Here is a 12,856-nt window from a genome sequence, read left to right as displayed (position 1 = left end):
TGAGCTATTCTTCTGTTTCTATCATTGACTATATAACATCTATTTTCCGTTATTAATGTGAGATTATTAAACTTGCTCACATGAATAAATTTTGACAGCAGTAATTCACTGATATCAGTCGATCAATTCACTGTAAATATTCACGTTCGTAAGTTTGGGTGGTGGTGGGGGGGAGAGAGTTACACTTATCTCCCCTTGCAAACAATGGCACGTGTATGATTTCAGACGATCGGAGCTGGGTGACTGTGAAGTGATTGCAGTGCGACACGCAACTGACGAAACTGAAAAAGACATAGGGGTTTTTAAAAAGTAAAAATACTTCCTCACGTTTTAAAAAAAATTCATTTTTGTTGAGTAAATTGTGGTCTTAATTATGTTTGACTCTTATTGTGAAGTTGCGATCGAACGGTCGGGTATTCTAGATCGAGTTTCTTGAATCCTTCGCACCTACATTTGCCCCTCTTCTCTTATAATACAATATCTCTAAGTGGACGCACTTTTTTGTCAAACAAACCAACCATCTAGTAAAATTTTCTTTTTAACAGCATATGGCCACAGGACTTTTGGTTCTTGTGCAGCGAAACAATGGAACTCTCCCTTTCCATATCCGCCACATACCCTCTATTGCACTGAAAACGCACTAGCTCTTCCGTAAACATTACTCCTAACAACCTTTCCCATAATGCTAGTCCTTTTTCACACCCTTCCTTTTGCAATATCATGTTACTCTCACCTCTTATTCTTGTTATTTGGTTCCTCTTTAATTGTGTTTTGTGTATTTGATTTTATTCTTCGTTTAGTACTGTTGTTGATTCTTTTGTTCATATGTTATTTGTTTTCCTGTCCCCCGTATGCTGTCCATGTTTCCTTCTTGTTCTTAAGTGCTAGGAGCATGCTCCTTAGGAGTATGTGCTTTACAAATTTTACATTTATTATTATTACATTTACAAAAATTGCATTGCAGTAAAAAATGTCAGGTTGTGGCACACAACATCGCTTCTTGCTACTGTATGGATCACAGACTGGGCAGGCCAAAGCTATTGCTGAGGAAATTTGTGAACATGCTGGCCAGCATGGCCTCCTAGCTGAACTCCACTGTCTAAGTGAAACGGACAAAAAGGTTAGTGAAAACAACAAATGATGAAAATAGGATTTCCAGTAAGGACTAAAGTTAATAAAAGTCTAAACATGAAAAATTAACTGATTATATAGAGAAAGAACTAGAAAAGCAGATAGGTAAAATCAGGGCCGTGCTTAGGGGCAGGCAGACGAGGCATCTGCCTAGGGCCCCGCGCTTCAAGGGGCCCCGTGCTTTTGATTGATATAGTAACTAGGCATATGGAAAACCATGTGATCGTGGCGTGAGGGCCCCGCACATGCCCTTTGCCTCGGGCCCCGCAGGGGCTAAGAACAGGCCTGGGTAAAATGATAAGAGCGTGGAAGTGCACTAGTTTGATATTCGTGTTGTCTACAGACTTCGATAAACCCAGTTGTCAGGAACGAGTAGTTGACATAGAGAGGGAAAGTCATTTATTTATTCATTTGATTAGTACCAGCTGACAAACAGTTATAATGATCTTCCAGTTCTTGTCATCAGGGGGAGCAATTGCATAGTCACAGCAGCTCATATACCTTGCCACATAGGCGTGTGATGAACTGGGTGGTGAGCAGATCCTGCCTGGAATGACCAGTCTTAGAGATCTAGAATATTATGGGTGACCCAGGGTTAATTCTTTTTCCTTTGATGCCCTAACACTTCATAGGCTGTTAAAAGTAGCATATCTTTTATAATTGTGCCTACATTATAGTCCAATTGTGTCTACATCATATGTCCACATTATAGTCCAATTGTGTCTACATCAAAGTCCATCGTATTCAAGGGGGTAAATTTACTTTCAATTTGGGCTTTTAATTTCACCACAATTGTTAGATTTTGCAGCTTCCTTAAGTCACAGTTATTTTAGGGGCTTTGCTGAGTGACATCTCACCATCAACTGCAACTTAGGCTTGTTAGGACAAAGTTATTGTCACTGCCTACATTACCTCCTGGGTATTACCTTGTTTTGGCCTTGTTAATGGCGGATTTAAAATATCTAGACAGAAGGATGAAGTCAGTTTGGTTATAGATAAAATCATCCTGCATTCTTTGCAGGGATGGAGGGTGCTGGCTAAGATAAGCCAGTAGCTTTGTGCAAACTTTAGGAGTCTGAAGTCCTGTCATTGGTTTCCCATTGGCCTAATTTATCTGCTGTTCCTGGCTATTGCTAGTCTAGGCTGATCTTGGCATTCCAGTCACTGAGTACAGCAAGAATTCTTTTCATGGTACTGTCTTTATGACCATTTCCAGCTGTTTATAAAATTCCTTTACTTTATCATCTCCCTGAGTGGAGACAGTTCAGTGGCACAACGGTTAGTACCTGTCACCAATACAGTGAAGGTTGGCTGTCTTTGGTTCAGCTCTCATCTGGGGCATGCTGTTCTTTCTGTGCATGTGGCATCGATCTGTATACAGCGATGGATGCCTTTCCATAATATAGCCTTAAATGCTTAAAACACCTATCTCCCTTAAAACACCTTCATCTTCCTGAGCAGGTTTGAGTGTAGACTTGGATAGTGGTGACATGGTCAGATATGGAAGAGAGGCAAGTTGAGATGACTGAGCAAGTATTGAGCATTCGGCTTCATTTCACTAGCCACTCGGTGGGTGTTAAGAAGATAAGGCAGCAAGGGAGAGATGGGCACTGCCCTTACATATAGCTGTTCCCAGAAAACTGTGCTCCCTCACTCCACAAAGATAGAAAAAATTAGGAATTAACTTTTGAAAAGAAAGAATTGCAAACTTATAGAAGATCTTCATTTAAGAATGAATATTTACTGGCTTCAGAGTACAAATGATTTTAATTAAAGTGATGTTATAGAATCTGTCTGTTACTAGTATTGTTCAGTTTCTCTGAAATTTTCCAGTTCAGCATAGAAAAAGAAGCCTGCATTGTTCTTGTTACATCGACTACTGGGGATGGTGAGCCACCTGACACAGCTCAGAAATTTGTACGACGCATCAATAAGAAAACACTCCGTGATGGCTTTCTGGCTCATTTGAACTACACAGTTTTGGGTTTGTTTTATGCTCGATTTCAATTTCTTAGTAGTTTATGGAAAGGGTTACGCTCAGTTTTCCATATTATAGGATCTGACTCAGATCATCAAATGCTGCTACTATGATTCATAGGGACCCTAAATTGTTCTTTGTGTTTTAAATACAGATCTTGTACCAAAACTTTGATCAGTGTAGGATTTGATCAATGTTAAATATTTTCACATCTCTCTTTCCATCAAATGTTATTGCTAAACTTTATACATGGAGCCTACAATTGTCTTTTGTGTTTTGATTATAGGTCTCGGTGATACCAACTACACCAATTTTTGCAACAATGCCAAAAATATTGATCGACGACTGCAGGAGCTAGGAGCCAAAAGATTCTATCCATCAGGGTTTGCAGATGATGCTGTTGGGTAGGTTATTTGTTTGACAGTTGATGGTGCTCATGTCACTGTCTTGTCATTTTTATCATGTATAAACTTATGGTAAAAGCTTACAGAAGTTGCCCATTTTAAATTACTTTTTGACTCTTAGTCCATTCAGTGCCACAAATAAATATTCTTCAAGTAAAATGGAAAATCATAATATTCTTCAGCATATGGCAGATGCCCCAAGATTCCCAGTGTTTCTCTTCCTGTTTAGGTCTTTGACTGCCTTTCTTTTGCTGCATTTGTTCGTGCTTATTTCTGTTCCTTATTGTACCGAGATCATGCTGTTAGCCACTTCATTTCTAGCTTTCTACTCCTGGTTGGCCAAACCAATGACCAGGCAGTAAACAAAGTTCATCCAGCTCACTCCCCAACTCTTCCTAGCTTAAAACTATGTTGATTGTGTTTCCTGGCCACTTCACTTTTGCTGTGGACAGCTTCTTGCTAGAAACTGGCTGTTGTTATCCTTGTGCTAGAGATTGTTATGCGGTGCTCTTGTTTTGTTATCCTTTGTTGCACTGTACTATCATTCTCTGTGATGCTGGCTGTCCTTTATCATGGGACTCAGGTTGATGAAAATGATTTAAGCTATGACAGTCACTACCATTTCAGGATAAGTTTTAGCTGAAAGCAAATGTAAGGCTGGCAGGTGAAAGTGCTTTGTTGTCACTCCCCCATCCTCTTTCAGATCTTCTATTTCTTCCTTAAAATTGTGTCAGTTGAAACAACAATTGAATGCATTCAGTTTATCTGCAATATCCTTGTTCTCTGAGTTCTGATCAGAATTATCTCCCTGCTTGCCCTGGTGCCCACTCATCAGTTTTATTCCTTCCCAGACTTTCGTCATATTGTGCCCTAGAAAATTCTCCTTGATCATTTATATATTTATCCTTTCTCTCCTTAATGGCCCTCTTAAGTTCATTTTGTAATGCCTTGTGTCATGTCATGTCATGTCATGGACTGCCTTCAGTGCATTCCTGAAAGCCTGCTTTCGTTTTGTTTAAAACTCCCTCAGTACCCTTTGTCACCCAAGGCTTGTTGTATTATTATGAACCAGGTGTCCGTTGCTAATTGATTTCATTGTCTGCTTAAAGGTTGGAAGTAGTGGTGGACCCATGGATAGAGGGCCTGTTCCCTGCTCTTCAGAATTTTCTACATGTTGACCCAGCTGTGTGCATCACATCAAGGGTTGTGTCTTCAGCCATTTCAGCTGCCTATAGCACAGACATTGCTGACTCTGGAAATGAATCTAAGCAAGCTCAGAAGCAAACAGAGGCCATCATAGAAAATGAATCTTTTAATGCCAAGACATCTGATCACAGTGATTTGAAGATTTCTTCAAATAATATGTTGATTGACAGCAAAATGAAAGAGAATGCTTTCAGTGCTGACATAAACAATAGCATGACTGTGAACAGAAGGAAATTCACTGATGATAAAAACATTTTACTGTCTGGTGTAGGGCCACAGGTTTTATCAGACAGTGAAGGAGTGAAACTTGAGGATGCAGTAGACTTGATAGCCAGTAATGCTGTTACAGATACCATTGACAAGAAAAGTTCAGCAGAAAATGCTGATCAATCTACCATTGCGGAGGCTGAAGCTGAATCAAAGCATTCTTCTTTGCAAACATCTATACCTCCATTGTCAGAGAGTTCCTTGACCTTGCCTGCAGTGACTCCTGCATTTCTGGCTGCAGAATACTTACCTGCTTGATAAGGTATGTGTTTGTTGTTGTATTTGATTCTGTGTGTGTTCATTTATAAAGTAGTTTAAATGCTGGAAAAAGGAGCATGCAAGATAAAGACAGCTTGAGTGCCTTCCAGGAGAGTGAGTATAGCAATAATTCCAAATATTTACTAAACAATCTTTCTCTTTATTAAAGGAATTATAAAATCTTCATTTCTTCTTGTAGAATAGATCAGGATTCCAGAAATACACTGGTTATTCCACTGGTCTCTTTCAGAAAACTGTAGAAATATTTTGATGAATGATGACCAAGATAAATCTAAGACAGTTGAGTTTTAGCACTGTCATTGCTCATAACTGAGAGCTTAGCAAGCGAGTTATTGAAGTTGTTGGGGTGTTGAAATATTTGTATGACCCTTGATGTTAATCAACCTAGTTTTCTTCAGACATCCTCAGCTTCAACAAGGTGCCCTGAAAGATGGTTGTAGACAGTGTGTTGTAGTGAGTCATGTGCAGGCTTCTGATATTGTAATTTTGTCATAAGTTCTTCTGGGGCCATCCCACCAAGAAAGGGATTTGCCCTGTTTATTCATTAATTTTATCTTCAAAATAAGGAAATTTGGAGCAGTTTTCTCAATCCTGAATTATGTTCCCTATGCCCAAGTCTTTCTCCCTAAAGCAGGATATTGCATACCTTCCAGTATTAATTAAAACAAATCTCCATTACAAAAGTCTTCTATATGATTGGCAGCTAAATAGGTGTGAAATAGGTTAACACTGCTGTTGCTCATAGTCACATTTGTTAAAAGGACATTATTCATAATGTAATCACAATTGAATAACCTGGTTTTGCTTGTGTGGCAGGATTTGCCAAGAAAGCTTGAACAGCTACCCTGGCAAAACAATCTAAAGCTGCCATCTGCTGCCTGTGACATTTTTATGGCAAAAATTGTCTCAGCCAGGAGACTTACATCAAGCGATGCTGCAAAAAAGACATTGCTGATACGACTGGATGTTGGAGTAAGTTTTGTAGTTATGCTGACCAAAAGATCATATGAGCACAGATAACATGATGATGTTAATTTACTTGACCTGTGCCATTCTGAAAATAAAATGTTAGTTTTGCCAGCTGTTATCCTAATGAAGGAAGTCTTTGTCAGTGTTTGGTTTCTTGTTTCTTTGTGGTCACAGAATAAAATTGACTATCGTCCTGGGGATTCCATTTCTATAGTTTGTTCTAACACACCTGATGATGTCATCCAGATCATTGACAGGTATGAGTACTGCATGATGTGCTTAGGCACACTTGTTTCTGTTAACATTAGGTTTTGCCAGATAATGGTCCTTTGTTTAATGGGGAAGCTTTACATGCATTAAAATTCAGCTTGGTGAATGTTTCTTGTGGTTTGGATCTTACATGAGTGTATTATAGGATGATTTGTGTATTTTATTAAGTTGAAGAGTTGTTCATATGGACAAATTAAATATATACATTTTTCACTTGATAATTTGCTGTGCATTTCATCAGAAGATGAAGCTAATTTTTTATATGCAGTAGTTTTACTCGAGCATGATGCTAACTTTTACTTTATGTAGTGGTTTTGAATTTCATGCCCAGAATCTTTAACTGATTTTTACATTTCCATGCTAGTCAACCCCAAACACAAAGTCATATCCAGGGTTAATGAAGCTGCTGCTCATCTTGCTTGTAGACTTGGTCTTCAGGATGTTGCAGACCTACCCCTCAGGCTTAGTGTTCTGCCTAACACTCAGAAAAGAAGGGCTGCTGTTCCTGGATACTTGCCTGAAGAGGTGTCATCACTTCAATATATTCTCAGAAACTGTGTAGATATTCGGGAAGTTCCAAAAAAGGTTTGTAGTTTACAATTGTTGCAGTGTCACTTAAATATCTAGAAGTTTCACATAAAGGTTTGTAGTAGTATGCAAAGTTATTATTCGAATGTGATAAACACACACCAAAGTAATAGGTTTCTTGTTTTAGTTCTTCTAAAAAGTAATGAAAGTACCAAAAGTAAAATGCACCTCTGTTAAGCAGTGTGTTAATGAAAAATGTTCCTTAAACAAGTCACTCAACAGCAGTGTATAGAGTTCGTGTCTTATCATTTATACTTAACCCCCTTAGCACGACATAAAAATATAACATTACAATGACTTACCTATAACTGAAGACTGTGAAGATTACAATGGGTGAAGTCTGTTTTTTATTATTGCTGCTCTGAGGTAAACATTAGACAAAAAATACCTATACATGTTTGGAAAGGAGAAAACTTTAACTTTGCAATAAAAGTAATGAAATTCACCTTCCTCGTGCTTCCCAACAAAGCCACGATCGTGGCTCATCATGCTAAGCGGGTTAACAGCAGTGTATGGACTTAAGATCTTATCATTCAAACTTAACAAGGAGGTAGAATGCTGATAAAGCAGCAGGATTTAAGATGTGCTGAATGTGTCTGGATTCAGGCTTTGCTTAGAGTGCTGGTGGAGCACACCTCCAACCCTGGAGAAAAGCGACGTCTTCAAGAGCTGTGTAGCAAAGAAGGAGGAGATGATTATGCTACTTTTCTGAGGGGTGCAAATGTTTCACTTCTTGATGTCTTGCGTGCTTTTCCATCCTGCAGCCCACCTGTAGAGAGACTACTAGGTACACCTTGTATGCAGAATTAAGTATGACTTTTCTGTGATCATGATTCATTAAGAACCACTTAAGTGTGCAGAATATTGTGGCTGCTGAGACATGGTGAACAATAGACACAACTGCCTGCTGAAGGTCTGGTGGGGTGCTTTTTTTTTTTAAAGGAATGAGTAGTGCTTGGTGCAAGATGATATTTCCTCAAATCTGAGGAATAATGCCCTGTCCCCACTTCCTTTCTGTTTTGAAAATACATGCCTACAAACCTGTGCACAGATACATGATACAAAGGATATAATAAATCCAAATTATAAATTCTAATTATTTAAGGTTATATATTTTTAATATAGCCTTAAGCTGCCTTAGTTTGTAATTCCTGGTGCCACACCTTCTTTAGGCCCATACACATGCATGCTGAGACAACAATTACGTTAACACTTTTACAAGCTGCTTGTTTAGCCACCAACTAAACATCATTTTTCAACTACACATATTCAACTGAACTGTGGCTGTAAAACAAAAATGATTTGCTGCATTTGTTGGATGTTTTTGATTCTGCATAAGAAAACATTCATTTCAGACCTGACTAAATACCTACAATGAGTTAATGCTAGAAACCTACAATGAGTTAATGCTAGAAATAAGTTTTCAGACTAAAAGAAAATTACTTTTGGGTATTTATGCTTTTAAAACAGGTTCAGATATTATTGATTTCAGATTGGTAGGTAACCTAATGTCACATTTTCCCTCCTCAGAGCACTTGTCTCGACTGCAACCCCGACCCTATTCTGCCTGCAGGTAAAGTACACTTAAACCTGTTTAAAAGATCAAGGGTACAGAGATTACAATCTCTATGATTAAGGTGATAAAGTGTACAGAGATTGAAATCTGATGTAGGTATCTCTCCCCTCTTCCAGCCTAAAAGAATTACATTTACAAAGATCCTTAATTGATGATTAGCATGAGCATGTTAAGCCCTTTGGCAATATATGTAAAAATGCTCGTTAATAACTTGTAATTTCCAGGTTTTAATGTTTTGTCTGCCCTTTAGCTCATGTAAATTGCCTTTTATATAGCCAGTGAACTTCCTTTGTGGAGACTCTTTGTTAACTTGTACAGCATTTTTCATATGCCTCTATTCAAAAATGTATATATATATATACTCTGATGTGTTTCCTTGTACATGCTACTGTGTAAAAGGTTTAATATTTTTATAATTGTTTTGCATCTTTTATTTCTTTGTACAGACAGTTCTCGTTTTGTGTGGACTGTTCTGCTATATGTCGTAATACATATTTTTCTCAGAATTCTTTACATGAAGATGGTTTTGTGTAAGCTCTGTCTCCTTTTCTGGCCCCAGTATTTGGAATGGCCTGCCTCTGTCTCTATGCACATTGGACTTGGTACATGCCTTCCGATCTGGACACATCTTTTTCGGAAATACCTACTGTTACTAGTCCAACCTGTTGTCCTTTCTCCCTCATACTCCTATCTCTTTGTTCCTTTATGTTCTTGTATTGCTAACCAGTGCATGTTTGTTAGTGTACTTTGTACTTGATTGTCATGTCTACATCACATGGCCTTTCCCCACTGCCCCTGGTCTTTTGTGAAGCACACTGAGCTCGCCTCAGTGTGGGGAAATGTACTATACAAATCCTATTGTTATTATATTATCTTTTATACTACCATATTATCTTTTAATTGTGAGTGATTTTTTTTTATCTTGTTGTCTGTTCTTTGTATGACAGCTGTAGGGACTGGAACCCTGGCCATCTGGACATAGCATTTAATGTTGTAGAGATTCCTCCTACTGCCTATCAAGTTATGTCTCGCAGGGGATTGTGCACTGGCTGGCTTGACGATATCACAAGGGACTTGCAGGACGCTGAAACAAACGCTGAGAATCACCGCTTCACTGAAGACTTTTGGGTTCAAATGACATCACTGCACCTATCGGATGTACAGGTGGACACAGATTTTTCAACCATCTCATAAAGGCAATTTGTTTCACATTCATGTTTTTAAAAAAATTTCAGATTCTGCATATGACTATAGCATACTCAGACGTGCACATGTGGCTACACATTTGTCTACTTAAGATTTTTGTTCAGGTTCCTATCTTTGCACGCATCAACCAGAATTTTCGACCACCAAGTGATCTCTCTACTCCCATAATTATGATTGGACCAGGAACTGGTGTTGCCCCCTTCATTGGCTTTCTGCAGGAAAGAGAACTGCTAAGAAGGGAAATGGCCAACAAAGAAGAATATGGAGAAACATGGCTGCTTTTTGGCTGTCGAAGCAGGGATAAAGACTTTTTGTTCAGGTATGTTTTGTGTTTTAAATATACATAATGTTCATGTCTATAAACTGTTTAAAAAGTGATCAGAGTGTTTACTTGGCTAAACTATCAGATGCGCAATGAGCCAGTGTGGTCTTTATCATCTCCTTAGATCAGAAATTGAAGACTTTCAGCAGTCTGGAACCCTGACCAGATTCCTGCTGTCATTTTCTCGAGAGGAGCTTCATGATGGCAGTGCTAAATATGTGTATGACAACCTCCGAACTGCACACCCATGACATTTTTCATTTGATTGATGAGAAGGCAGCCATTATTTATGTGTGTGGAGATGCAAGGAACATGGCTAAAGATGTCAGTGCTGCTTTCATAAATATACTACGTGAACAGAAAGGTAAGTATGTTATGTTCAAACTGCATTAGTGAGGTAGAGTAGACATATCTTGGCAATGAGATTTTACCAAACACTCCAGGGTTAATTTGCACAAGTCTGTAGTCTACCAGAGGCAAATGTTTTATGATGGATTATACAAATGTTTATAATGATTTATACAAATTTATTTATTTCAGGAATTGCTTTAATTATCTTTTTTTTTTTTTTGGTTTTTTTTTGTCACCACCATCTTACAGGGAGACCATGTTAAGTGAATTAGTTGCTCTTTTATGTTGCTCTAATGTTGAGCTGCAAATGTTTTTTTTTAGGTCTGAATGAGGAGGAGGCAAGGGCTTATCTAATGAAGATGAAGATACATCATAGGTATCTTGAGGATGTTTGGACATGAGGCCAGACTGAAGAAAATGATGACAATTTTTTTTTTTAAAGTAAGGAATGGAGAGAAACTTGAATTATGATATTCATCATGGATTTTAACATCTTCATGGCATGGAAGTGATATTACATTGATCTTGTGTGTTATTGTGCTTAAATGTTTATGTGTACTGCTTTGTTTGAGGGTAATACTCCTCTAGTTTTAATCACCCCGAAAATTTGCAGTCTTTTCCTGTAGACTGAAATCATTTATCAAAGTATACTTACATGTGCATGATTATTGCAAATCATGGAAGTTATGATATTATTTGTGTGTTGTTAAACATAATTATAAACTGTCTTATGCTGGACTTTTTAATAATAAAAAGACAAATAATTTGGAATGCCAGTAAGCCTCCACTTGGTTTTAGAAATGAGAATGTTGAAGCTGCTATGGAAAGTAAAGAATGAAAGCTTTACCATATACATATCTGGTCACAGATGTAATCAGCAGCTTGAAGCTTTCTGCTTTGGTGAAGAGTTTACTGATCACAGTTTTACAGCCACAAAATAATAACATTAGAGAAATAATTTAGGACAGATATATTAGATCCCAAGGGGTTGGGAGCTGATGTAGAGATATATAGTCATACCAAATAGGTATATTTCTAGAGGGTAGTTAGGAAACATTTTTTATTGCGTACTTTAGTTTCATGCTGCCATGAAAGTCTTTTGACACTGACCTTTGCCCGAGGAAGTTTGTCAAAACCACAATATAGGATACCAGATGAACATTGTATGTACAATACAAAGAGCTCAACCTACACTGAATACAAAATGACAATGTAGAATACCAGATGAACATTACATGTGTAATACAATGAACCCAAGACCTACACTGCACCCACACACTGAATGAAAAATTACAATGTAGAATCCTTGGATACCCAGAACCTTAAATTATAAAGAGTTTTGCATACAGTTTATACAGAACACTCCTGGTGAACAGAAAGCCAGTAGCCGAATCTATTAATGTCCTCACACAAGGCCATAGCACCAGATGCTCATCTACTGCAGATGGAAGACATGACTGGAGGACATTCAACAATCCTATTGTTTGTCAGTTCACAATACAGCAGTTAATAATGTTTCAAAACTTTCATGAAGCAATGGACTATCTGACAAACAGGGACCAGAAGATGTGCATACTATGAAGCATCTGTAGTGTTAAATGCACACGAGACACGCTCCGAGCGGGCCGGTAAATTTAACTCCCTATTGGTATGCAGAAGCAAACTCTACTTTCGCGACATTGTGACACGTATTGATGACGATGCTTGTTATTATGTCGGGTTGGTTTCTAGCCATAAACATTTCTGAATGTCAATACACAAAAGCTATCCATAAATTTTGAATGCGAAAGCAGGTTGCCGATTCCTTGGGGGAACTTTGGGTTTGAAAACGCAGATCTATATCAGTGGTATTCATCGACATTTGCGGACGAGTTTAATTATCGTGTAACTTGCTCGTATCAAATTGCTCGTATCTCAAAGCAATTTTCCCCATTGAAATTGTCATTGAAATTGCACATTTCGTTCCAGCTCCCAAAAAGTCACCACCTTCAGTTGTTTTTGTTAAGTGTTCATATCGTGAATAAGAAAAACTGTGTATTTACAAGAAACCTTTAATATTATGATGACATAACAAATACATATTCCTATAAAAACATATTTAATTCTTCGTTTGTGGAAGTGTGTGGGATTTTCTGCTTCAGCAAATCACCGTAATCGCATCGTGCTTCTCTAAAAAAAAACAAAACATGATGCTGCCGAATGCTGTCACAAAAAAGTTAATCAGGTTCCTCCTTGAAGCTGCTTCTCTGTCACCCACAGACAGTCACAACAGAAACCACACCCTGCCAACATAGTAACTTTGACATTTT

The 12,856-nt window shown here is 38.0% G+C and overlaps 1 protein-coding gene across 1 annotated transcript; it reads left to right on the top strand.

Moving 5' to 3' along the window:
• Window positions 1-176: 176 nt before the first annotated feature.
• On the top strand, window positions 177-11,318 carry LOC112556068 (methionine synthase reductase-like). The gene is given in 15 exon segments (XM_025224683.1): window positions 177-309; window positions 965-1,120; window positions 2,965-3,115; window positions 3,396-3,513; window positions 4,623-5,241; window positions 6,082-6,237; window positions 6,409-6,491; window positions 6,930-7,089; window positions 7,699-7,879; window positions 8,623-8,665; window positions 9,616-9,832; window positions 9,979-10,193; window positions 10,321-10,435; window positions 10,437-10,560; window positions 10,869-11,318. Coding segments are annotated over 14 exon segments (2,412 nt in total). The 5' UTR covers window positions 177-309; window positions 965-970; the 3' UTR covers window positions 10,949-11,318.
• Window positions 11,319-12,856: the final 1,538 nt, after the last annotated feature.

Source organism: Pomacea canaliculata, linkage group LG2 (genome assembly GCF_003073045.1).
Source record: "Pomacea canaliculata isolate SZHN2017 linkage group LG2, ASM307304v1, whole genome shotgun sequence".
NCBI lineage: Eukaryota > Metazoa > Mollusca > Gastropoda > Architaenioglossa > Ampullariidae > Pomacea > Pomacea canaliculata.
Note: the sequence above shows the minus strand (reverse complement) of the source record. Positions and strands in the feature narration are given on the sequence as shown.